General features: G+C 43.3%; 1 protein-coding gene across 1 annotated transcript; it reads left to right on the top strand.

Annotated features, from left to right (window-relative positions):
• The first annotated feature begins 644 nt into the window (after window positions 1-644).
• LHX2 (LIM homeobox 2) lies at window positions 645-24,003 on the top strand. Its single transcript, XM_068155765.1, has 5 exons — window positions 645-1,512; window positions 4,373-4,578; window positions 5,333-5,715; window positions 13,676-13,881; window positions 20,777-24,003. The coding sequence occupies exons 1-5, from the start codon at window positions 1,288-1,290 to the stop codon at window positions 21,062-21,064; spliced, it is 1,308 nt and encodes a 435-aa protein (XP_068011866.1). The 5' UTR covers window positions 645-1,287; the 3' UTR covers window positions 21,065-24,003.
• The last annotated feature ends 3,577 nt before the right edge of the window (window positions 24,004-27,580 follow it).

Below are 27,580 nucleotides of genomic sequence, written 5' to 3'. Positions count from 1 at the left end.
GAATTACACGAATTATAAGGGTGGACATTTTTCACATCGAGTGTTGTTGGGTGCTTTCAACGAGCAATAAACGTTCTGGGGTATCATGATCCTGGAGTGCAAACAAACTTTTTTCTCCGTGCTAGAGGAATTCTCTTTTGTTGCTCCAAGGCGAGACACGTCGCTGGCTGTCACCAAACTCCAACCTCCGAATGGGTCTCGGGCCGGGGGAGGACAAATGCGCCGGTGTGTGTTCAGGGCTGGGAGCGTGAAGCAGTAACGGGAGTGCGGAGCGAGGCTGGACAGGCGGGAGCGGGGCCGGAGAAGCGGCCCCGGCCCCGCACCGCTCGGCGCGCCCAGCCCCGAGCACATGCCGGCGGGCTCGGGCGCGGCGGCAGCCAATGACGGCGGGGCAGGACATGATGTCAGAGGGGCTGTAGAAAAGGCGCGGAGCCTCGCGCGGGCCCAGGCTACAGACGCGCTGCTCGCAGGCACCGCGCCGGGCGGCGGCTCCGGCGGCGGTTCCGCTCCACTCCCCCAACCCCTTCCCCCCCTCCCTCTCCGCGGCCCGGCCGCCTACCCAGCAGCCGCCCCGGGGGCCCGCAAACCGCGCCGCTTTAAGGAGAGAAGGGGGGGCCGCCGCTGAGTGCCCGTCCCACCTGGTGCCCATCCAACTCTTCTTCCTTCCCCTTGGCTTTTTCTTTTCCCAACGAGCTCCAGCGGGCTGGGGGAGGAGCGGGGGAAGGAGCAAACTTTGCCCCTGAACTGCCGCCGCTGCCAGCCCTCTAGACTGTGAGTGCGTACGGTGGGCATCCGCCCCATCCTCTCTGCAGCACCAGCCTGCTCTCCGCCTGCTGCAGTCTCCCTCTCCCTCGCTTTCCTCCTCTAAATTTCGCACAGTACGACGTAGGGGGCTTGTCGGGTTTTTTTATTATTTTTATTTATTTATTTCTCAACGAAGATGGTTTAATTTTTTTTTATATTTCTATTATTTATTAATTTCTCCCAATCGTAAACCTGCCTAGCCTTCTGCCAGCTGGGCCAGAGCATAAAGCCTGGGACTGCACCTGGGGCAATGAGCCCTGTACTGAAGAAGCCTCCTAGAGGGATGTGCCGGGGCCGCGCAACAGACTAGATCCAAGCCCCGAAGCTCACACCACCAGTTATTCCCTCTCCCTCATCCCCTTCGCCCGTCTTTTCTGCACCCAGTCCCCTTGAAACCTCGGATCAGTGCCTGCGCTGCGCTCCGGAGATCTTTGCCGGGGTGAAAAGCCCGGAGACCAAGGAGAGACGGGGCGGCCGTGCTAGATGCATGGGGGAGGGCTCCGGTTAATGCAAGTTCTGGGCTCCTGCAGGGACCCCGACAACTGTCAGCAGCAGCAACTCGGGGCCTCCTCCTCCGCTTCCTCAGCGATGCTTTTCCACAGTCTGTCCGGCTCGGAGATGCACGGGGTCATCGATGAGATGGATCGGAGAACCAAAAGCGAAGCACCGGCCATCAGCTCGGCTATAGACAGGGGAGAGACCGAAACGGTAGGAGCCGAAGGAATGGGAGAGTCGTTCAACCCCCTAAACATAATAAAGATCCTCAAAGATACAGGTTTTTTTTCCCCTTAAAATAACGGATCAGGGTAAAACGTGTGCAAAATGCTAAATCAGAAGAAAATTAAGCATAAAGGCACTCAAAAAAATTAAATAAAACCGGTGGGAAAGGCATGAAACTGTTAATTATTAATAATATGCATAGTAATAGTAACGCTTGAGTGAAATGAACGGTACTGCTTGTGCGAAAAAAGAGAATGACCAGCCTTTTGGTAGCGTCCAGGAACTCCTTCCCTTCCCCCCAGCCTGTCTGGCCTTCCAAAGTTTTTAGGAAGAGGCAAAGTCTGCTTTTCTACAGATAACATTTTGGCACAGCATCTTTTTTTTTTTTTTTTATTTTCTGTTTTTGTTTTTGGGTGTTGGTTTTTGTTTTTTTTTTTTGGCTGCAGAATGGAAACATAAACACCAAAGAAACCAATTATGTGTTATTTTTCAGGTAGGATGCTGATGGTGAGTTAGTCATTATAGCATTTATAAACAACAATTAAAACCCACAAAACTACCCCAAAGACCAATGCCTTTAAATGATGATTAAAAAAAAAATACAAAACAAAAAAACCAACCACCAAAATCAAACCATAATATCTACGAACACTGGGTTTGCAAACATGGCAAACACAACAAGAGATATGGATGGCTGCAAATTTTACTAACTTGACCACTTTTTGTCTAATGTCTGCTGCTGCATAGTACTTGTGTGTTAATACATTTAGGTAATAAAAAAGGTAGACCCTTCTGACCAGAGCTGAGCTAGCAAAGTGGAAAATATTTCTGAAGAATTAACTGTTTCAGTATTTTATGTAGACAAGTTTGGGTTTTTTTTTAAAGAAATGATAATTTTGAACGGAAATGATCCCGTATTTTGGTTAAATGCTGAGTTGTAAGCTGATAGGGCCATAAGGCAAGAAATGTATCTGTTCTTGGTTTCTAAAACTTCATCAGTATGTTATTTCTCTTAATGCCACGTAGAAAATTACTTAAAGGTGACAGTGAAAGTATTTCATGCTGAAATGCAGGCTTACAAACAGCCTTTATGCAATAAGGATTGAACATAACTTCGAATCTAAATGGGTTTGATACTCTTCAGAAAAGTTAATATTTCTCCGTACAAGTAAACAATATCAAATTATCTTTCCTGAAATAAATATTGCAGCATGGTAGCTTTGTATATCTATACATAGTGTATGTGCATATGTGTGTGTAGAATAAATGGTGGGGTAGACGTCTGGATCCTTAAATACCATTTCTGGACCTCAGAATATTTTTGTTACCGGAAAGGCAAATCGGAAAAATCATATTTAGTTGAAAGTGAATTTACAAGAAACTACTTTGGTTGCAAAACAATCCCTAATCGGAGTTCAGTCACTGCCTTAAAGAGAGAAGCTAGCAGTGGGCTTGTGTGCCTAACACACAGAGGTAGTGCCAGGATTTTATTTGGATGGAGTTCTGATAGTGGGGATAGTGCAGTGCAAACAGTAGTGCTGATGGCGATGGTTTGTGATGCACTGGATCAAAGTATTGAGTCCAACATATGTTCAAAACAGCCTCAGTTTCTTTCGTTTCTTCCCTATTAAATGTCTTTTCTCTCTCCTTTGCGCAAAGACTTAAGGCTCTAAAGGAGGTAACAATAAACAAACAAAATCTCCCTCCCCACTCCTCGCCCGACTCAAAACACAGTGCCTATTTATCACATCTGCACAAAAATATTTCGGGTTCTCCCGCACGAGAACAAATCTGCAGCGTGCTTTTGTGCAAAGTGTGCGATAGTAAGTTTGGAACAAAGTGGAGAACAGAGCATTGCCAGGTCTGCCACAAACCCTGCTGCACTCCCAGCCTCCTCTCCTGAAAGCTGCTTTAAGGTGCTGGCTGAAATAAATCAGCGTGCTTAAACGGTTTCCGATATTTTTCTCTCTCTCTTTTTCGGTAGAGGTTGACAGAATATGTATGGATTTGGTTTTTTGCAGAGTTTCGATTGGATTGCGATTTGACACTAAACTATTAAATTATATAGGGGTTACATTTAGTTTTATTGCTTCCAAGTTTATCCCAGCATAATCTAAGGTGCTCTGTTGTTTTTCTCCCACTTTTTTTCTTACGTGTTTCCTACTATTTCGTTTTCCTGATAAAATATTCTGCACCTCGGATTTAGTAATGCCCGTCTCCTCCGCAGCTTTGTTTACTGATCCCTTTACTGCTTCGAGTGGCAGCAGATTCGGATACATGTTGTTTGGAACCAACTTGCAGGGAGAGCTGTGGCTGTGGCATTGTGACTACTGGTGGGGTTTGATCGTAATTCCCTTGGAATTTTATAGCTAGAAAAATAGAGAGAGACATGCTCCACATACGTGCATTCGCTGACCATTATTCTCAGTACATCCATAATAAATTTTAAAATTAACTATCTGCGATTTGCCTACTCTGTGATTACTGTGCCTGTTTACTGAGCAGCATCTTTTCTGGTTCTGAGACTGAGGGGAAAAAATAAAAATATCAGAACATACTGGGTCTGATCCTGACGCCTTTCCTCAAATCCAGGGTGTTTTCCTCTCTGCCTCGCCCTCATCCTGGGAAGGTGGGATACCACCAGCCCCTGGGGACCCATGTTCCCGGGCGAAGGAGGCAGGTAGGGGCGGCCGGCTCGGAGCCCCCCTGCTCCGCTCCGCTCCACGCCTGCCAAGCCCCTGCCAGGGAGAGGAGAAGCCCGGCCCCGGCCGGGCAGGGGGAGGGGGGAACCCAGCAGTGCACAAGAGTTTCTCCCTCTCGCTAACGGTCTGTAATTGTTTTCCCCCAGCCGACCATGCCTTCCATCAGCAGTGACAGGGCTGCCCTGTGTGCCGGCTGCGGGGGGAAAATCTCCGACCGTTATTACCTCCTGGCTGTGGATAAACAGTGGCACATGCGCTGCCTGAAGTGCTGTGAATGTAAACTCAACCTGGAGTCCGAGCTCACCTGCTTCAGCAAGGATGGCAGCATTTATTGCAAGGAGGATTACTACAGGTACAGCCTGCCCTCAAGTCACTAGCCTGGGAGAGGGAACCTGTTCCTGGCCCCCCACGCTGAACAAAACCTATTCTAAAGGGACTGTGGCAGACCGTCCCCATGGGGCAGTCAACGGGCCCCTAAAACCCTCCACTGGAAAACGAGAGTCATGGGGATAGGCCCTGTGTTCCTGGGCGGGGGCACGGTCCTGGCACAGCTCAGCCCCGGGAAGCTCCTTCAGGCAGGCGTCCCCTGCCCATCCTTCTCGGTCTGCGAAGGGAAAAAGAAATAGCCAAGGGAATCTGAGCAGTGTTGCGTGCCCTGAACATGCAGGGCACCGCACTCGCACCCTGGGTAAGGGCTCGCCTTGCCCATCCGTGTCCCTGTGCAAGGTGAAGGATGAGGCTGAGCCCGGGCACGCTGTCAGCCCAGCCGGCAACAGGGCTGGCACCTCGAAACGGTGCCTCCTGCGCGGGCCTCTTCCAGTCCCGGGGAAGTTTGCGGGATGAGAGTCAGTGCGTTTTGCGGGTGGGAGCTGGCGGGGCAGCTGGTTGGGAGCTGGACGAAATCCCCCCGGATTCTCGGCTCATAGTATCCACACGTCTGGAGAAGTAGCTCCGCAAATATCCCAGCTTCGTGCCGCTGCCCGGGCTGAGGCGGCCGCCCCAGGCCCCGCAGCCCGTCTCTCTCCGCTGCCCTCCCGGCGGACCCGGCAAAGGCGGGCGGGGGGGATGCGCCTCTCACCGTCTTCTCTGTCCGTTCTGTTTTGCAGGAGGTTTTCGGTGCAAAGATGTGCGAGATGTCACTTGGGAATTTCTGCCTCCGAAATGGTCATGAGGGCCAGGGATTTGGTGTATCACTTAAACTGCTTCACTTGCACCACTTGCAACAAGATGCTGACCACCGGCGACCACTTTGGCATGAAGGACAATCTGGTGTACTGCCGCCTCCATTTCGAGACTCTGATCCAGGGGGAGTACCAGGTGCATTTCAATCACTCGGATGTAGCCGCTGGGAAGGGCCCGGCACTAGGAGCGGGCTCTGCCAACACTTTGGGACTGCCTTATTACAACGGTGTGGGGACTGTCCAGAAAGGGAGACCCAGGAAGAGGAAGAGCCCAGGACCTGGGGCAGATCTGGCAGCCTACAATGCAGGTAAGAGACTCCCATCTTGCCCCAGAGAAATACAAATGGTTTGTTTCTGTTCACTTCCAAAGGGGGATTTCCGTTTATTTTAACTTAAACCGTTAATAATAGTTTAGCTGCAGCGTAATTATTGAGATCAAGTGCTGTCAAACTGCAATTACAGAAGCTAATATGTTAGCATTTTTCACTTCAGCTGGAAATAAAATGTTTTGAAGCAAGGTCATCTGGTTAAGGAGGGGGAGAAGGGGGAGTGTAGCTTGAAATAAAATCTGGAAACCAGAGATTGTAAGTTAGCACTTCAGAGAGCTGTGAATTTTCTTTAGTAGCTACACTCGGGGGCTGCTGATGGGCCTTGTCCTGAGCTCTTGCACCTCACAGTTTTGGAAGGAGAGAGTGAGTGAGTCAGAAAGGGGCTGCTTCCCAGGTCCTGCAGCGGGTGGGGGGTACAGAGCGGAGGGTGCCTGGGCAGGGGCTGAAGGCAGCAGGTGTCTGCAGAAGTCTCGAGTCCTCTCATACCATGCCAAGTTCATCCATAGTTCTGTTTGTCAGATGTGATTCGGAGAAGAGTCGGGAAATTCACATCATCCCCTTTCCAAAGCCCCGATGTCCTGAACTGCAGCTGAGCCTCCTCAATGGGATCTGCAGAGAGAAGGAAGGCAGCAAAACTGGCAGCAGCCACAAGCCCGCGGTCCCTGCAAAAACTTTGCCTCTCAGGCTCTTTATCGAGCTGCAAACTTTGTGATATGTTTCCTCGTTTAACCTTCTCACCACCACAGCACTGTAATTTTGCAGGCAAAGGAATTCGAGCAGTCTCCTGCCCACTCTCCACCCCCTCTTCCCCTCGCTCTTCTCCATCCATGTAGCTGCCCACCAGAATGGGTGTGATCACTGGGGCTTCCAGCACTGCTCCTTGAGAAGCGCTTGGGCAAAAGACAGCTCTTAGTTGGTGATTTTATTAGCAGAACTGGAGGCGGGTGATCCTCCAGACCCGAGCTCCCCTAAGCTGCTCTCAGCCGTCCCGTTAGATCCTGCAGAGGAAACTCGTTTGCCTCTCCCTTTGAGCTGCTTGAGCTTTGTCTGCGCTTCCCCGCCGTTTCCAGGCTGTTACTTTTTCATTCTGCGCAGTTCAGGCACGTCCTATAGGACCTTGATTCCCTGAGAGGGCGTTAGGTAAAGGCCAAGTTCGCTGCCGTTCGTGTCCAGCCGCACCTCTGCCTGCCCCGGCTGCGGGCTGAGCCGAGCTCCGGCCGTTCCGCTTTGTACAGGGGTGAGGAAGGTGTAGGGGAGAACACCGAGGGGACGTGCAGTGTGGTTAGGGACTCAGGCTGCGCCGGTTACCTTTCAGCACTGAGGGCTTCGCGGCGGGGGAGCGGCCGCACCGGGAGGGGGAGGGTGCGGCTGTTTTGCGCCTTAAAGCAGAGTGAGAATAGCGACCAAACACAGCGATGTGCGCTGAAAATGGCAGGGAGAGAAAGCGCAGCTCGGGCTGGCACATGCACCCCGGGAACAAAATTGCCAGCTATTATTGATTTAACTAATTGCTGAATAATTCGGAAATGGTGCAAAAATCAGGAGTAGTCCCAGAGGTGAAGGTTGATGAAAGGTGTATGTAGTGTTCTCGCGAGTAACGGTTGAGCTTTTAAACACACATAAAACATTCATCTTGCCCGCTCAAAACCGCCTCCTTTTTGGAAGGATTAGATTTTAATTGTCCTTCCGCTGTCTCCCTGTGCAGGACAGATGTTCAGATTCAAAGGACCTGTAAACCAAACCAGCAGCATCTGTCCTGGATGGGAGCAAAGCCTAAGAAAGCCTTGCTGCTCCCCGACTGCCTAACGAAACTGCCTTTAACTGGGCTTTTAAGAATTTGTTCTCAAAATAATTGGCCTACGATTTTTTTTTCCTTTCAATTTTTGTTTAGAGCCTACAACGAAGCTTAAGAGATCTTCCTTGAGGAACCTTTAGCTTCTTTGCCTAAACTATTTATCTACTTAACTATTTACTAAGCCGTTAATCGACTAATTTACGCGATAATAAGTGCCATTGATCTTGGAAATCAGACCAGGTTGCACGTTGATGAAAATGTCACAAACTAGCGAATTCTTATAAAGCCTGAAGTTTGTGTGTGCCTTTTCACGGGAAAACCTTTAGAAGTGTGGGAATTTATCTTCTTGTTTTTAATGAATTGTGTCAATTCTTTCTCAGAAATGCACTAGAAATGCGCAGTATGTTCTTCTGAGATCTGTTGCTGGTAGTTTGTGTATGGGAAAAAGGGGAACTTTAAACTTGGGCAGAGTAGAGACTGGAATTATTTTGTGACGTGCAGCAAATATTCATTTGCGACTCGAATTGGAGTGACTTTCCCCTCCCTATTTAAACGAGACTACTTTTGCACGGGGATGATGGAGTTTGGATGTGGATAGAACCTGACAAGTGGAAAATAGCTTAGAAGGATACTGAAACTTCAAAAAGATTAGTCTTTCTTTTCTTTCTTTTATTTTTCCTTTTGGTTTTTTTAAAGTGTATTCCTGTGATCATAATTTCTTCTTTCACTTGTTGGAATGGAGTTTGATTTTTCTTTTTTTTAGGTCAGTAAATCAATGGCTGAAAGCTTGCTGAACACAGAAGCACCTGTAAAGGATTCTGAATACTCCCTATGTGAATTAGACCCCGAACCTCCCACAGCCTGCTATATTTTATTCATTTGTATCGGGTTTGTCTTTAACAGGAAGACACTAAAATACCCTAGAAAATGACAGATGTATTGCACAGACGGGGGGGTGGGGGTGGGGTGGGGTGTACGACAAAATACCCATCATCTGTGCGGACAGAGGTTTCCTTCCTCTTCTAGCAGGAAGATCCATAGTAAGAAGGTGATAACCCTCTGTACTTGATGCACACCCTCAGGTGGGGACCGGGGCTGGGGGAACGCGGGGACGGCTTTCTGCTGTGAGGCGGGAGGCTGCGGGGGCGCTGGCCTACCTCCCCCGGCCGAGCACCGCGGACGCTCGGTTCTGTCCCTCCCTGCCATCCCAGCCACGGCTAGGAAAGCACCGGGACCGTTTGGAGCTTAGCCTCCTAACCGGCTCTGTCAAAAGATAGGGAGGGTGCTTTTTGGTTTCGTTTGTTTTGTTGTTTTAAGTTATTTTCCCTCAGACAAAAATGAGAAAAAGCCTGGAAAGTTTTGAAGAGCCACTTTCTCTTCCCTCGCTTCCCTTGGGACTGAGAGCTCAGAACAAGCTCTCCTGCGACTACAGTTGCAGAGCGAGCAAACAGGAGCCGCAGCTTAAGAACGGATGTCTTGCAGCTATTTCCTAAGAGAAATCAGAGTTCCTCCCTCACCCCCCTCCTCCTGCTCTCTCCTTTCCCCCCCCCCCCCGGTCACCTTTCGGGTTCCGCGGGCGCGGTGCATCTGGACCCTCCCCGGGGGGCTGGGGCTGGGGTCGGGGCAGGGGCAGGCCGAAGGGTTGGGGTCGGGGCAGGGGCAGGGAGCCAGCACCACTCGCTCCCCAAAGGGCGAGGGGGGCCCCGGGATTTCTCCATCTCTCTCTCCGGCCTGGGTCTCTCGGGAAGAGCCCCGCGGGCAGGGGAGCGGAGCTCTCCCCGGCCCCGCCGCCAACCACTTTCCCCGGCCCGACGGGCAGCGCGGAGCACGGGGCTGCCCGGGTTAATCGCGGCGCTCAGGGAATTACCGCGCACTCGCACCGGCTATTCAATGCCATTCAATTGGCTTAATTGAGGGGAAAAACCCTCCGCGGCTGGCTCCTCCCGCACTCCCGGTGCCCGGCGCGGCCCCTCTCCGGACTCTTTGTTCTCCCGCCCCGTCCCGGGCCGCTCTCTCCCGCTAGAGGCACCGCGGCCACGGCGAGGGGGGGTAGGGGGAGCGGCCCTGCAGGGGAGGCACCGGGACACGCAGCCCTTTTGTGCGAGGCCGCTGAGGAAGGTTTCTAATCGCAGATCTCTGTCGTGGCGTTGTGAGACTCAGTCTGGAAGACAGTGGCTCTTTAAGAGAGGCTTGATCCCTCTCTTTCTCTAAACAGTTATTGAAATATCCGGGTTGAGGCAGTGCTTTCCGTGTGTGTTACGCTGAAGACTTGGCAGAGGTACCCTCATTTCAGAGCTGCCAGGCACCTCAGAAGCAGCGAGGGTTACCTTGCCTGCTCCAAGGGCCAGAACTTCACCTCTTTTAATCCCAGTTGCAAAGGAGTTCAGGCATCTGCTTTCTCCAAGTGTCTTCTCCTTCCACAGGAAGAGTCTATCACTGTTCCTGTCCCAAGTACCATTCAGAGGGCTCTGCCTCACTTTTGTCCTCTTCAAGTATGCAAGTACCGCAAAGTCCTTTACACACTCCTGCCAAACAACAAACAAGGCTGCACCTCTGCTAGTCTAGTTAATCACAAGTTCCCTCTCCAGGCAGCAGGAGGTTAAAACACCCCCTTGACTCTTATTACAGAAGGAAAGGGGTGTATATTCCTGAGCCCCTGAATACGGAGAGCTGATGCATGCACCAAACGTGCTTCTTGTTTCATCATTCTTTTCAGAATCAGGATTAGCTTGCTTTCTTTTGGGGTAATTTAACATGTCAAACACAAGCTACTATGAGCAAAAGTCCCCCAAAGGAAATTCCTCTTTCTCATCTTGTTCATGTGCCACATACTTAGTGACCTACTAACTGCTAAGCACATGCTTTGCTCGGAATCCTGACACGTGGGGGGATCTGGCAGTCTGTGTGTGGAACAGTGCTCTCAAGTTTTATTCTTCAGATAGTGTTTGTTGCAAAGATAAGAGCATATCTTGGTTTACACTCATGTTGCTGTTTTTGGAAACAGTGTTAGGCATTATTCAATATCAAAATACGTTTGTTAATCTTAGTTCCTAGTGATGCTTTCTGTGGACATCACCATCTTGTGGCCAAGTGGACATTTGTGTCATGATGCTAATGGAGGAGGCTGTAGTTGCTGACCACTGGTGAGACCAGCTGAAGGACAGGAGTGCAATGGCCTGGATGTGGGATCTGGGGGAAAGGCACCAGGACCTTAGAAATGTTCTAGGGTCAAAAAAGAGACCTGGCACTGCTTCAGAACTTGTTTTATCACAAAATGGAAATGAAACATTATTTAAGACTCCTCTATTCAACTGGAGTTTTACCAATTGTATTTCTGAACTCCTCGCAGGAACCCTAGACACTGCAGCTGAATGGAAATCTTACATACAAGTAGTTCAACCATTCCTTTGGGAGATTCACATGGACACCACAAAGGAACAGGGGAGAAGCGCCTGAAAAACAGAGAGTTGCGTGAGGAGCATGTACAGTGTTAGTCTTCACCATGATGCCTTTTGCAGAAACTCCTCAGCTCTTAAAATCTTACACCCTTGGCCTGTTCTGTATCTGTGCCTGCAACGCCCATAGACACTGCAGATTCTGAGCGAGATGCATCTAATATTAGACCTAATAGAATAGACTGCTGAAGATGGTGCCAGGCACCACAACCAAACATGAAAAGGGAATTGGCACTAATTAGGAATATCTATGGTCATATTGGGTGGTGCCTGGGGGTACCCAAACCACTTGTGCAAGACAGTGAACATCAAACACTCCTGTGCACATCCAAAATCTGGTCTGTAACTTTCCTCATAGAAAAGGGCAGTATTTTGCCAGTCTCAAATGGTACATGCTTACTGTCATTTTAATATTACTTTTATTTAGTAGATGAGTGAAATGATGAGAAATTTGGAGAGTAAATTGTTCATTATCCTATCAGGGCTTGATGAAAAGCTGATAGCCTCATTCCATTCTGGGAAGGTTTAGAATAAGTTTGATTTCCTTGGATACTGAATGTATCTCACTCTCTACGGAACAGGTTAAAATCCAACTACTTGCAGCCCTAGGGTTTGTTTTGCTGCATATTAACATGAACATACCTCAGTCCTTCAGACAGACATCTTGATACATTTCCTCCTAAGACTCTGCCTCGTTATTTCTGGGAGGGTTTGAAAGCATTTAAGATAACACACAGTGGTCTTTTCCATTACTAATATCTAAAATTCTGTGAGTGCATTTTAAAACCAAGCACTGCTTGTTTTTATATTTCCATAATAGAATTTTCTAAGAGCCATATAGTTTCAGTTATTCACCCAGTGTCCTTTACATCAGGAATTGTAGCTGTGAAGGAGACTGGAGCACATGAGGTGACCCCAGTTTGGCAACTAGACCTCAGTTCTTTAACCAGCAAAGAGTTTGCTACATTCCATGCAGCTCCATTAATCTGCATTTTTACTGTCTCCTTTTAAGTGTCATAGACCTTTTAAATTCAGGTGCTTCTAGTCTTCCTATGCAAACAGGAAAACAAGCAGAAATGCTTCATATTGCTAGAATTTGGCACAACATACTTGAGTCTGGAAAGGATTTATACAAGTGTCCACATATGCACGCACACACGCACAGTTATATACACAGCACCATGTTTAAAGCTGGTTTTCAAATTATAGGAGCACAGAAATACAGAGCAGAATTCGAGGCTTCAGATACTTTCTACTCATGTATTAAGCAAACATGTGTTTGGTCTCAAAGCTGACTTTTTGCAGGCCTGGCTCTATATTGTGCTAGGTCTTTTTAGACCTTGAGAAGCTGAAGCTTGCAAAGCAGCTACTGCACATGCTGCACAACTGCTGTTTACAGAACCTGTATGTATTTGCACTTAGGAGTACCTGCAGTTTATATGTACTTATAAAACCTGGTTTTAATGCTTACATGTTTTTAACGGGGTTAAAACCCCTGATGGACAGAATGAATTAAGAGTGAGACTATACAGACAAGTCTGTGAGATGCACTCATTTGTAATAAACTAGCAGTAACAGACAATTGAAAACAAACATGTTTAGGTGGTGAAGAAATTAATCAGTAATTCACATTTAAATTTTTTTCCCCCCTCATTTGCTGCATGCATCACAGAACACAGACAGTAGTGAGTTTTTGTCACTGTTGCCATGAAACTTATTGGAAATTGAAAGGGAGCTGTAGATATTGGAACAGTTTGTCAGAGCTAATTCGCGGGTGTGTCCCTTAATTTTTTAGTAGCTTTAAGCTTGGTCCTTAATGTTATTTTAAAGAGTTTTTCTATGGTGTCCTGTATGTACAAATAAATTAAAAAACCTACTTTTGGTCTATGAGAGTATTTTACTTGGCATTCAACATTTAATACCACTTGATAATTATTAAAATGTTCCTTGTTCACAGACCTCATTTACAGGTTTTATGGGTGATTTATGCAAACATACCTCTCGGTGTCATTCAATGATTTCATAAGGATGTAGCAGAGCTGATCATTCCAAACAGTATTTGCAAACACTTTCTGAAAAAAGAAAATATAGAAGTAATTAAAGAGGTTTTTCATTTCAGTGATACATTGTATTAACAGCTCTGTTTCTTTAGCTAGTCAAATTAGTCATAATTTGCTGTCTGGCACCCGCTAACTTTATTTCTTTTATAGTGTTTCATTTAGTGGTCTCTCTTGTGCTCTACAGGGTTTAGTTTGATGGAGGAAATAATTATAATTTTAACTGGTCTGTTCCATCGAGATTTAAGTGCACTGCATTGTACAGCTTTCTTTGTATGGTACAATGCAATTTGTAGTGATAAAAAGTACATTAAAACACCTCACAGAGCTGAGCTCAGCTACTGTCCTACAAGCAGAAAGTGGAGGAAAGGCTGCATGGAGATGGAGGGAAGAAAAAAGGAAACAGACCTGACATTTTAAAAAGCCATAAAGAGGCAGGTGAGGGTCCTTGCAGGCTGGTTATTGTAAGGGAAAAATAGAAGATGCAGAAATGGAGGGGAAGGCAAGTAGGATTTGTACCAGTACAATACATGCCACGGTGTGTTATTTTAATTGCTGCACTCAGATGAACTGCAAACAATGTTGGTCACAGAGCAATAGATTTACACGCCTTTTCCTCTTGTTGCCTTAAGCTTTAAGTTGCAATGAAAACGATGGTGACCACCTGGATAGAGACCAGCAATACCCCAGCAATCAAAAAACAAAGCGTATGAGGACATCATTCAAACACCACCAGTTGCGGACAATGAAGTCATACTTTGCTATTAACCACAATCCCGATGCCAAGGACTTGAAACAGCTAGCTCAGAAAACTGGCCTGACCAAAAGAGTTCTTCAGGTAAGAGCAGCAGTATTCTGTCTTGAAAAGTAAATAAAGCATCATCTTTATGTTTAAAATGCCATAGATTCTGCTGATCCTCAAGCTTTTCTTAATCATTCATACCTTCTGTGAGACTGCAGTTAAATCCTAGAAAGTAAGAGAGAAGTTACTTCTTTTTAGTTTCCCAATAGCAGATTACTTGAGTTCTAATTCTTAATGCCAATTGTGAAGGTTTGGGGCACTGCTTGTTTTCCAGAGTTAGTCAGTTCTGATGCATATTTTAGCTCCCAATTTGCCATTAAAAAAGTGAATTATTTTAGTTAGCTTGTTCACTGTAACTAGAGAGCTCAGTTTAGAAATTACTGTGAGTGCAAACTAATCAGCAGTCTGAATTTGTATCAGAAACAAGAGGAATATATTTTCTTTCCTAAACAAAGTAGACATAAATTTAGTTTTTCAAAGATTAAGCTTTTAGTCACAGTCTAGTAACATAGAATGAAAAGAGAACATTTTAAAAGTGCTCTTTCTTTGAAGGCTGAGTTTTCCTTGCTTCATGGCTATGTGCCTCATTTGAGCTGTTTTGGGAAACAAAGGTGAAACTATTAGCTCCATTTCGATTTATAGTTCTGATTCAATAAGTCAGTTTTAATGACCACTTATCCAAATAGCTATGCCTAGAGATAAATTTGGGCATATAGGAGCCATAACATTCCAGCAACTATTGCTTATATTTTTAAGTGTGTCTTAATTGTAGAAAAATGGTTTGTGAGCTTCAAAGAGACAGGTAGGGCTCAGAGACAGCCTCCTGGGAACACATGGGCAGCTCTTGCACATTCACAGGCAAGTGAAGGGCAGTAAACAAAATATATTAAGAAAAACAAAATTCACTGGAGAGTAAAAACTACTAATGAAAAACTGTGTGTACTTACTTCTCTTGGCTACTCTTCCACAGCTGGATTTTTTGTTCTTTTTTTTTTAAATGAGGCTGAAATGCAGTGGTGGAAGAGGTTCCTCCAATATAACCAGTGTACATCCCAACACTTGCCATAGTGTCTCTCATAGCAGCTCTCCTTCCTACACGGACAAAATAATTTACGGCATTCATCTATCCTTATTTTGACATTTCTCCTTTGTTTTACCCTCAGAGTTTAGACACTTCAGTAATATCCATGCTGCCCATTGCAGTGCACTCACACCTGAGTTATCTGAGAAATTTCACATAGTGCAGTACAAAATGAGATCAGTGTCTAGAAAGTGCCCTACTTGTCATCATCTTCCTGTTCTCTCTTCTGATTCTACAGCAACTTCGACTTTCACTTCTGGAAGTGGAACTTCATTTCCACTTCTCTCCTCTTTTCACCAAGTGGACCTTTGCTTCCATCTTTGTTGTTATTGTTTGGTTGGTTTTTTTCCCAAGTTATTGTCTCTGTTTCTTCCTTCCTTTTCAGAATGTATTTCTTTGACTCCAAAATGGGGCTCTGCATCTCCATTACACTTCAGTTTCCCTTTCAGTTTCCTCCTTGCTTCTGTTTTCATCTTAACCGTATCACATCTTGCAGTTTTAAGGTGCTTAGTGGTTTCTCTTTTCTTTCTTTTTTTTTGGGGGGGGCAGAACCTTACAATTCCACTAAACTTCTAAACTTTTTATAATTTTGGTAATTAGTATTTCACTTATTTTACTTTTACAGTTATGTCTAGGCTCCTTTAGCTGAAGAGCGGTGGCAGGTAATAGCAGTAAGGAAATCTGCATTTTCCCATCGGTTATGAGCACTCTCTACCCTACACTCTTGGACTTTTTGTTTGAAAATTAATTTGGTCCATGTAATAAAAAAAAACAACCCACCACCAAATAACCAAACAACTTTCTTTAGAACCTTTGTGCCCAACTAGTTTACCCTCTAATATGTGAGAGGCAAATTTTCAAGCCTGAATTTCATCTATATGAGTTTCAGAGTTGTTCTTTGCCAGGGAATATTCTTCATGATGTTGGTTACTTGAGATAGTGTCACTTGTTAATTCTTTGAGCCAGAAAGGTTGTCATTCCATCTGTAAGTTATTGAACTCCAAGTACTTCACTGACACTATTGATCTAAACAAGCATCATTAGCATTAGTCTGTCTTATGTACTGAACGCTTATGGACTCCCAGATGTACATACACACTTGCCAGTAGTAAGAAATCTTCCAGATTCCCCATGTTGTTGCTACTAGGTGTGTTTGTAAGCTGTTTGGCTTTCTGTATGTTCAGATCTCAGTTCAGCTGATGAAGGGTTGTGGCTCTTTGTATGTCATGAAGAGTGTATTTTAATAGAAAAAGCAAGGTCAGGAAAAGCAGATTCTCTTGTTCCCAAACCAGCACATTGCCCAAACACACATAGTAGAGTTACTAGGGATTTAGGAAACAACTGTAGTGCCCTTACTATATAGATGACTGTCTATATAGTACATGTCTATAGCATGTAATGAGGGTTTTTTGTAGATCAGCAGAGAATTTGACCATATTCTTAATGATCTCTGATACTGGATTTGGAAAGCCCGACTTCTGTCTTTGTTTTATGTATGATTAGTCATCAGCTGCACCTGTCCAGAAGTGGAATAGCATGGAAATCTAATATACTGCTTCATAAATGGCATTTCCTTCAGTGGCTTTGTAAGGCAGTCTGTTTTCTGTAAGTAGCCACACTAGAATCACAGTAAGCCTATTTATGTATTTTTAAAATACTTTCTAAAAAAAATATTTTTTCATTTTTCATTCCAATTTAGCTTTATATTTCCAATTTCCTTCAGGGACCTCTCGTACTGCAGCTGGGGAACATAATCTCATTATTGTATGCTATCACTGATCTTTTTGTGAGTTTAGAAAAGGAGGGTGGAAGTAGATAGCCCTAGGAAGTTATGGATTGATAGCAATAGGTATGTACCTCTTCTCTCCCCAGGAGTCTGGAATACAATTATCCATGGCAAAAGCAGTTTAGGAACATAAAGCATTATTTTCCAGTAGGTGTCTTGTACACTGCTCATTCTTTCTTGAGTCATTCCCCGATGAAGTTGCTATGAGACTCCTGCAAAGATTACTGCGTCTGTTTGGACTTTGCCAGTTCAGTTTCCAGGAGTCAACAAGCAGGAACATTTTCACAGGCGTGTGTGGGTCCCTGCACTGCCTTTTGGTGAAGATTTGCTTTAGGCCAGTGTGCTGCAGCCTCTCTCTGAACTTCCCTTCATAAAGTATCCCATAGCTCCCCTTTCACTCTGTGTTTACTAATTATGACAGAGTAATCAGAATGTGTGTGCAATGAGTGAATGTAGTTCTTCTTGTGGTGCAACCCTCTTTATATTTTTATTTCTCCACTCACTAGTTAGTAAAATTCAGTAAACTTGGATGTCTGCAGGTAGCTATGTGAATAGAAAAATTGTGCTTAAAAAAATCTGCTTCTAGACCAAGCTATTCATACAACTAACAAGTAACAGTTGCAACAATGGAGGTGTTACAGACAAGAACATAAAGTTCTTTAAAGAGATTAGATGATCTCATTCACTGCAGTATCCAAATCCTTTGCAATACTGAGCCTATTTAGTTTCAATATTTCCCTGTCATATGGAGATATTATTTTATTCCTATTTTACTTGATGGAGATAAGCAGTTAGATGCACAAATCACTGAAGAGACAGTGTGATATTTTAACCACAGTAAATATTATTCTGCCCAGCTGCTGAGTTGCCCAGCTGCAGGCATCCAGCCCCGCTAAACAAAAATATGGTAGCATCAGTGGTGAGTCTCACAGATGCCTTTATTTCTCAGTGGGAGTTTTGGTTCATTTTTTCCCCCTTTGACTTGAAATAGCTCAGCCTTATAATGATACAGTTGGACAGAAACCCACTAAATACTTCCCAATGATTTTGTTTATCCCCCAACACTGAAGACCAGATTCCTAATTGTGTGACTGATGTGCGATAAGTCCTTCTGGAATGATTCTTTCAGTTATGTCTGTTTGGGTTATTGTGGCTTTGCTGTGGCACCGATACAGGTGCAGGGCCTGGACTGCCAATGTGAGTACACAGGGCTCCTGCCCTCAGCATGCGCAGCTCTGCCTTGCCAGCTCCTACACACTGCTTGCACAGCTCTAAGTAATGACATGGGGCAGGAGAAAAACAGGTTCACATTCCTACAGCTCAGAAAACAACCATTTTAATTCTTTCACTAGTCTTCAATGTGAAGTCTTTGCTGAATGCTGTCATGTCTTCAGTGCATCCCAGAATATCACCATTCTATCATCCCTTTCTATCCTAAGATGAGGCATTTTCAGAATTTAGATTAATAAATATTTAGATGTCTTTGTAGTAATAATATGAATATTTGCTACTGGACAATGTTAAAGAACTTTATAACCATTCACTGATTAATCTTAATAAGACCTGAGTGAGGAAGGAAGTGAAAGTAGTCACATCATCTCCATTTTTGAACACTACTCACAATACTATGTAATATGCTCTATGTGTAACATGAATTGCCATATGAAAAAGAGAATGAACCATGTTACATGTGTGACTCCTGAAAGCAGCATGAATGGTCCTTGGTAAGGGCATCTGAGCACAGGTTGCCATATTTAGTGCAAGACAAAGGGGAATACATAAACACCAATAATGCTGCTCACTTTTCTTCCAAACCACAAACAGAAAAAATGCCACAGAGTGTCTCACTCTGTTAAGGTTAAGGAGCATCTGGAGGTTTAGGAACACTATAAATAAACAAAGTAGTTATGGTGCCTTCTACAGTTTAAACAAGAAAATTGTTTTGTGACTAGGAACAGAAATGTTATGCATATTTGAGACTACTGCATAGATAAATATGTATATTTTTAATGAACATAAGTGTGAGATGACACAGAAGTATGTATGTATGCATCCGGACTAGTGCTTTTGCCTGTTCTGCTTTAATTACTGCTTAACTATGGTACGTACAACTACCAACAGCGGCAGTCTCTGAACTTCCATTTCACCTTCTCATGTATTGTCCTTTATGCAACTCGTAGAAGATACATTACAAAGAAAAAAAAAGTCAAAACCAAATTGCTTGTGGGGCAAATATAAATGATCTCTTACTGAAGAGTAAAAAAATCCCATAAATATTCAAATTGCTGGGTTTTACCGTTCCAGACTAGCTGGTGCTTAGGACTGCATCTCAAACGGCCAGAACAAGCTGGTGTGCCTCACTTACACCCCCTGCACACAAGGCTCTCACCTTGCTCAGAGCCCCCCATACACACTTCTGCACCTCCCTTCTTGCGTGGCTCTGAACAAATCATCACTGGCCAGGACACAGGTTGTGAATGTGTCAGGCAAAAATGCCACATATGGGCAGAAGGCTTTCCAGCAAAAAGAGTAAGAGTGCTCAATAGGGAGAATTTGGAGCATCCATAGATGAGAAGAAAAACAGTCAGAGGAAAACCAGCTGAGACACATTCTCCAGTTCTAACTGTGGCTGGCAAGCTGAGGATGCAAAGAGGATGCCTTACAGGACTGCTGTATTTATGGATCGCTCCTCCATTAGCAGTCTGGCTTAAAGTGGATCCTGTGGCAGGGGCCGTGCTGTAGCAGAGTTAAGAGGTCAGATTTTCTGTACAGGTTGGTGTGGCCTCATGAGCTCCATGCAGTCGGTTTCCCTGTATGTACCACAGAGGACATATGATGGAGATACTGTATGGCTATGCAGATCCTTTCACTTGCTCAGTTCTTTTCTCTGATAGAGACCGAAATGATGAGGCTCATTGCATCTGAAATGGAAAGATGTGATGCTATTCCTTATAGTAGGTCAACATGAGAACGGTAGGATCAAGACTGAGTGCACTGTAAAGAATGTAACTGTGACAAAGGCCTTCTGATAAATAAGAACAGCTAGTTTGTAGCAGTAAAATTGCCTGGTATCCACACAGATCAGGTTAAACATAGAATATTTAACTACACTTTCAAATTTAGCCAAAGTAATGTGCTGTGCCTCAGTCTCATGCAAGTTTCACAAATACATTTAATTTCACATATCTTCAATCAGAAAAAAAATATTTTATCTTTAAGCAGATCCTGCAAGCAGTGGAAAGCAATATTAACTTGGACCTAAACAATGAAATTTAACTGAGAAAGATGAAATTGTAGCTTTTGTTCTTCACTGAGAGATAATAATCAAGTGATACAAGAAATAGCAATCTTGGAAAATGTTCTGTATGTGAATGTAATTCCTACTGAAATGACAGCTTGTAATGCAATGTGGATCTTTAATACCAGCCGGGCCTCTTTTCCTGATACCATTCCAGTACTGAAAACATTTGGAAAAGGAGAGTGGCATAGGCAAAGGGAGCTGCAGCATTTGAGAGAGAAGAGTAAGAGGCCAGTCCTTGTAGAAAAGTAAGAGCACTGCAGGCACTGAGGCACAAGAAAATCCCTGGGAGAGCTCTTGGGGCCTGAAGAAAGGCAGGGTGCTGAGGTCTGGGACACCTGCTGCTTACTGTGGGAGATGGACTTGAGATATGAGGATGCTGAAATTCATTATTTTATATTCATCAGATGCTTGATGTCTGCCTCATCCAGACAAATACTTCTGGGATTGAGGGCAGTCAAGGATTCATGCAGGCTGCCAAATTCTGAGCATCTTTATACATAGCCTGCACAGAAAAGCTCCCCTCCTCCATCCTTAGTCCACTCCTGTCCCAGGCAGAGTGTTTATTCAGGATTGCAGAAGAGGGAAAGAGGAATGTTTTACAGGCATGCAGAGGACACTTCTCCTGACTGGGGCTACTTTTCTAACATGTTACCAGTACAAACATCTTCCCTGATTCAAGCATTGGTGAATTTGTGAATATGCTTTTGCCTTTTTAAACACTGCAGATCTTTAAATACTACCCTGTTATATTAAACTATTTCAGGTTTGGTTTCAAAATGCTCGAGCCAAATTCAGACGGAACCTCTTACGTCAAGAAAACACAGGGGTGGATAAGACTTCAGACTCAACACTCCAAGCAGGAACCCCATCAGGTCCTGCCTCAGAAATATCCAATGCCTCCATGAGTCCATCCAGCACTCCCACTACTTTAACGGACTTGACTAATCCTACTATGCCTACTGTGACATCTGTCTTGACATCAGTGCCCGGAAGTCTTGAGGTTCACGAATCTCGAAGTCCTTCACAAACAACTCTCACGAATCTTTTCTGATGACTCTCTCTTAATAATTTCTTTAAAAAAGAAATTATTCTTAGCTGAAATTCCAAGTGAATTTTAATAGAGGCTTTGAGCAACTGACTAACCACAATTAGGATCTCTCCTAAAAAAACAGGAGGAAATGTAGTGTTCTGGTATTGCGGAGTACGGACTGAAGAATAACTTGGAAGATCTATTGCAACACAACATTTGTGTAACTGTACAGTTTTGTGGACTGAGCAAGGGAAACAGCAATTAATTTAAGTTGGCTAAAGCTTCTGTATTTTCAAAGACTGCCATGTGCCTTATATACTGTTTTATCTACATTCTTTGGATTCCATGTCCACTTCTCTCTTTTTCTCTCTCTGTATATTTATGACCAGGGCAAAAATGTTAAGAGTTTGTTACTTTGAATAGTCCTAAGCCTTTCATTGGTTGCTTTGTTGTTTTAGAATTTTAAGGTCGAAGCCTGTTCGAATACCAGAATTTGTAAAATCTAACCAGTAATAAAACCACTTATGGAAACTACTTGGTAATGGCTGCAGTTACATTTAACATTAGTGTCACAATCAAGATAGGCTGGTTGTATTTAAAAGGATTAGAAAACTGCACTTCAAGCACAGTATCTGCCTTGGATAAACTCTAAATATGATGTATACATTCTTCCTGTTCCTGAAGTATATATGAGTGAGAAATCTAGCCTGTACGACAGCCTAGGTATCGTCACTGTAGAGAAATAATTGTTAGTTGCAGGTAGAATTTGTCAGATAATGTTAAAATTCAAACAGAAGAACTATACTTAATCTTGATGTGTGAAAGAAACTTGTCTCCAGCTAGAATTTCTGAAAACAGTCTTGCTTTTGTGCAAGAGCTTCATTCCATGGAGGAGGCAAGTGGGGTCTCTGACAGCTGTGTGGCCACAACCAGTCCATTACAGAGGTGGACACTGGGTAATGTTTCCCTAGGAAAGAAACAGAAATGTTTCAGGTTATTTTACAATGCTGGTGGACAAAGTTGAGGCAAAATTACGTTCTGCAGAGTCACAGCCTTACATTTTTGGTGATGCTTTGAAGGAATAAAAATGCCAAGGAAGAATATATTATTGATACTAACAGAAGTGGTTATTCCTTGAATGATTATGGACCTTTCAGTACAAATGAATTATTTCTTCCCCAAATGTCTGTGCAGAATATAACTCATATTTTGAGGTTTATTCCTATTGTTTTAAACAATGCTTTTCTGTAATTAAAGAAATACCTCAGCAAAGATTAAATATGTGTAAGGAGTACACACTATGCTGTTTGCCCAGTAGTTTTATAGATTTTGAGTGGTACATAAGATGCATATGTTTGTTCCTTTTCAAACCTGTCACAATCAGTTTATTTTGGTCAAATGTTAGGTTGTTTGTGACTAGCTCTCTAAAACTAATCCCTCATTCCCATTGGATCAAAATTGCTAAAAGATTATTCCAAATAAACAACAAGATAGGTGCCAAGATTTGGCTTCGTTGCCCTTTCAGTGCATTGAAGATGATTTAGTAGGCCAGGCTCTTGGGTAACAATGTTTTGGGTTTTATAGTGCTACATTTATTCGGCTTTCTCAGCTGAAAATTTGCCCTTCTGGTACAAGTCAAATTCCTATTGAGATCAGTGAGAAATCTCAGAGGATAAGGACTGTGGAATAGAAATGCTGACATAATTAGGTCATTTATTAACCTTTTTTACACTTCAGCTTAACCCCCTGTGTCCCCCCGCCCGGTGAATTATCTGAAAAGCAAAATAGTGCTAAAAAATCATAACTAGCTAAGATATGTGAAAGGGATTCTGTTCTGGTCACTAAACCCAACAGGCTAGTATAGGCCATGAAGTTTATGCACACTGACAAAACATTTAAAAAATATAATTAGGCTTGAATTGATAACTGTTACAGGTTTGTCCAAGACAATTTTCCTCATAGAACAAATGTCTAAGAAGGAAATTGTGCTGGTTAGTGGATATCTGCCTTTCAAAGTCACTCAAACACAGGTTCTGCTGTATGTAATGTTTTGTTCATTGTCAATTACCTTGGAGATTTTATATATATTTTTTTTTTACATGCTTAGCTGGGTCTTTTCTTGATTTAAAAGGCAATGTTGATCCACTGTTAAATGGATACGGCCCATGATTAACAATCCTGTGTAGTAACCTGTAAGCGGTTTAAAACCCTGAATCCTGAACTCTGGAGCGTTGCAGCAAACGGAGCGGGTACCAATTCAAATGGCTCTTTAAAACTGCAGTGCTATTTGCTATTTGTGATCTTCTGTTTTAACTACCTGAATCCACATGGATGGAAATACCTTTCAAATCAACTCTCAATATTGCCTTTTCAAACAATTGACATTTCTGAAGGGGAATACCCTCGTGTGAATCTTATCTAAAACCTATAAGAGACAATTAGAGGAATTGTCTGGTTTAATCAAATCAGGGATTTTGCATATAAATAAGAGACAATATTCTATGTAGGGTCTTTATGTAGGTGCATTAGGATTCACTTACTGGCTCCAATGACCTATGTTGTCCCCATGATTGTTTCAATCCTGTGGTATTGTTTGGTTGTTTAGAGCTTGTTGGTTTTGAATGCTGTACATTTTTTTACTACTGCGATCCTAATGTTTCTTCACATACTTGTACAGTTCCACATTTGGTGTATTAGTCTGGAATTCTGTTAAAAACATGAACAAAAATGGAAATGATATTTCTTTGGAAGTGTATTTTTACTGTATATCTAATTTGAACTAGTTGAACATACTTCTTTACATTTTGCATGATAGGTGTGTAGTTAATTTTTTTAAATATGAAAGAGACATAAGAGTAACTTAGAATGAGAATATAACGAAGCCTATACAAATATGGAAAATACATACAATGATTTGCTACTTTTTGACTCAAGGAACTTTTTGAAATACATTTTACCAAGTTTATTTACTCTAATGCAGATATTTTGTCTCTGAGTTCATACAAAATCCAGAATATAAAGGGGCATTCCACACTAGAAAATCTTGCAAGTCACCACGGTACCCAGCAGTACCCTGGACTGTTCTTGTCAAGCAAAGGGAAAGAAGATTTGATTTTTACAATGCTGAGTAAATAGATTTTGATCTCTGGTAGAGAGGGACAGCATCACCTTAAAGTGATATGCAATTAACATTTAAAATTTATTGACACTATTAATAGCTGCATTACATTCAAGGAATTTTTTCTTTCAAATCATCTGAGTTTGGGAAAAGGATCATTATACTAATGAAGAAACTGGATGCTTGCCCCGGAAGCAAAAGTCAATTTATCAAATATACTATGGATGGAGAAAATGCCTCCAGGGTACTTTGGTTTCCAAAGTATATTTTCTTCCTAGCTGTTAAAAATCCCAAACATATTTAGAGCACTTTTCTATAACTGTTAGTTTTTTTTGTCTGTTGGAAAATAAAGTCTAAATCTTAGGCACCTGTAATAATAATATTAATCTAAAAGAAAAGGAGAAAAATACAAATCAAAACAACAATCATGCTTAGGCATGATGATAGCAAAGACATTCAGGTCATTAAAAGAAGCTCCATGTGCACATGCCTATGGTCTTCACAGTGACTGAATGCCTGGAAGGAAGGGCAGATTGGAACTGAAAGCAGGTGAATTGTAGTCTTATTTTTTTTGTACTGCAGGAAGCCAGGACTAATTACATAACTCTGTTGCTGTTTTTCCCAATGAAATTCAATGTATTGCCACTAGAAAGGGTCATAAAATCAAATATGGTGTGAAGAGATAAGCCTGGACATTTTTAGAAGGGATTTTTCCCCCTTTTCTTTCCATCTTTTTAACCCTGGTTCTTCTCCAGGACACACCACGAACTTCTGGCAATAGGCTCAGTTCACTTTAATGAAGGGTAGATCTTCCAGCCTCGTGGTTTCTATTGTCTGGCTTACTTGCATTCTTCATACTGACACTGGCAAACACTCTCATTTACCTCACACCATGTGACTGAGCACAGCATCTACAGTGTGAATCCTCCAACCAGCTGAATGCTTCAGTGGAGTTATTTCCTACCTCTGCGGGAATGTATCCCTCCTGACTAAGGAGGATTTAAACCATTCCTGGTAACAATTAATTTATTCCCAGCTGAAATAACAATCTATAAAATAATGATCTATGCACTCCGAGATCACTTTGACCTGCTTTTGGAAAGACTACAGGTGAAATATATGTGCAACAAGTCCAGTTTGTGTTAGCAGTCAGGGTTTTGGTGGGTGTGAAATGCTTGTGTATCCACTGCTTGGTGCAGTTGCTGGCAATCTGCATGTCCGTTTTCCAAGCTTATAGTACTGCACTTTCCTTTCCAGACTTTCAAGTCCTTTTTGTCTTGTCCTGTGAGTGAATTCATTGAAACTCTGCTTAATCCCATACTCCAAATAATTTTCTCTGGGTCTGTGGTATCTTTGCTTTAAAACTCAAATACAGCAAACCCAAAACACCGCTCACACCCTCCCATGCGCTGCATTTACAGCTGCTCAGAGTCTCTGGTATGATACATGACTACCCCAGTAGGTAATAGAGGCTATATGGATCCTGGGCTCTCATTCTAATTAAAGAGAGGCAAAGGAATAACTATTATATTCTTGATTTGCAGTGAATAAAAATGAGGTTTAAGAGTAACTTAGGACTGGCAAATCACTAAAAAGAGGGAATAAAGAGCTGGATAATAACCAAGATAACCAAGCTGCCATGTTATCAAGACAAGCTGCAAAGCAGCTGGACTGAGAGCACTCATGTTTTCACTTCTGTTAGCAGAGACACAGTCTTTAGTTCTTTGCAGGCTTTAGCTGGGATGCTTAAAGTGATGTGAAGTGTTTGACTGAAGTTTGTCCTAATATTAGGTGAGTTATCAGTAATTGGTCTGAAAAGTCATGCAGCAGGGAGTGGGAGGGTGGGGGCAGGGGGGAAGGGGTGGAAAGATGCTTGCACCCAAAGGCAAAGTGGTACCTTTTACAAGTAAATATGCTGGTAATGAAGCGTTTACCCTTCCTTCTGCTGCCAGGAAGGCATCTTCACAGCCTCCATGTGCTCAATGTGGTAAACTTCCCTGCAAATGTTAAATGTTCAGCAGGCAAGCTGGCCTCCTGGGGAGCAGGAGAAACTAATGATGTATATTTGCAATGAACTGTAATAATTTGTAATTGTAATCAATATCCATGTCTCATTTAGCTAACATTCTTGGTTTGTAAGCTGTGCACAAAGTTAGTCCTTTAGCATTTAGGGTGTCGTGGAGTCACTTTTAGTTTTTTTTTTACTGAAGGTAGTTTTGGCCTTGTGCCATGAGCAGGAGTACTGACTTGAATCAGTCATCTCTTACTATCTGCAGTTAAAAAGCATCAGAGGAGAAATGGCAGTTATAGAAAAGGCTAAATCTTCAGCCGAGTGTAGTTCCACTTTCGATTCTTTCATAGGGAGCTTTCACTCTTTATCTGGAGCAACATGCAACCCAGTCAAGTCTTGCTCTGTCACAGAGGTGTGTCCGTGTTTTGTCATGGGAATTGACTCTGGCCACACGTGGCACCGAGCAGACACGTCAAACAAGTTGCTTCCAGTTTTCCATGCGGAGGGAGAGAACCCAGCCACAAAAATCATTTCTGCTGGAGAAGCAAATACTGACAGGTCTAATAGATAGAATTTTATATTACTACTATTTCTGCTACAATTGTACTCTCCCCTCTAACCTTTTATGCTAATTAAACATGTGTTTCTTCTCACCATTCAGCCTGGGAAAAACAGAGCTGTGCTGGATCAGAGCCATGAATGGCATTGATCAATTTGACAATGTTTTTTGTTGAAGGCCTAGATAAAAAGATATGCTGGGAATTTGATGGATTTCTGATCAGATTAATATAACATTAGCAGTTCTTCCTGGCCTAACAACTGGATTTTTGTATCAATGAAGGTCAGTAAATATTTTGGGGGTTTGCTAAGTGCAAAAGCATAGTACTTAAAATATGCAACCTGCTGGCAGTAAATTCAGACCTTGCAATATCATTTAGCATTCTAATGCATAGCACTGTGCAAATTACAGTTATTTCCTGAGAATGCCACTTCTGTGGAAGTTCTTCTGTTAAAAAATATCCCTGTAGAGGCATGGCTGTGCTCGTGTATTTACACAGCTTGTTTACATGCCACTGTATCAATTTCTTAGACTGGCAAACCCAGAACTTAACAGGAAGTTACATTTTTGCTGCAGCCTCAGAAATAATTCAGATTTTCCTTAAAGAAAGGTATCTTTCTATCCACTGCAGTTTATTATGTTGCATCCACTGCAGAGTTTAGCCCAGTAACTATGAAAAGAGGAAGGAAGGAAGGAAGGAAGGAAGGAAGGAAGGAAGGAAGGAAGGAAGGAAGGAAGGAAGGAAGGAAGGAAGGAAGGAAGGAAGGAAGGAAGGAAGGAAGGAAGGAAGGAAGGAAGGAAGGAAGGAAGGAAGGAAGGAAGGAAGGAAGGAAGGAGGGAAGGAAGGAA

This window comes from Melanerpes formicivorus, unplaced genomic scaffold (genome assembly GCF_026170545.1).
Source record: "Melanerpes formicivorus ecotype bairdi unplaced genomic scaffold, bMelFor1.0.p_v2 SCAF_33, whole genome shotgun sequence".
Taxonomy (NCBI): Eukaryota; Metazoa; Chordata; class Aves; order Piciformes; family Picidae; genus Melanerpes; species Melanerpes formicivorus.
This window is presented reverse-complemented; position numbering and strand designations above follow the sequence as displayed.

Bases quoted from the DNA above. Each gene is read 5' to 3' on its own strand.
- LHX2 (XM_068155765.1), top strand. From the start codon at position 1,288: ATGCATGGGGGAGGGCTCCGGTTAATGCAAGTTCTGGGCTCCTGCAGG. The intron at 1,513-4,372 runs GTAGGAGCCGAA...GTTTTCCCCCAG, and splicing joins ACAGGGGAGAGACCGAAACG to CCGACCATGCCTTCCATCAG. The intron at 5,716-13,675 runs GTAAGAGACTCC...TGTTGCCTTAAG, and splicing joins TCTGGCAGCCTACAATGCAG to CTTTAAGTTGCAATGAAAAC.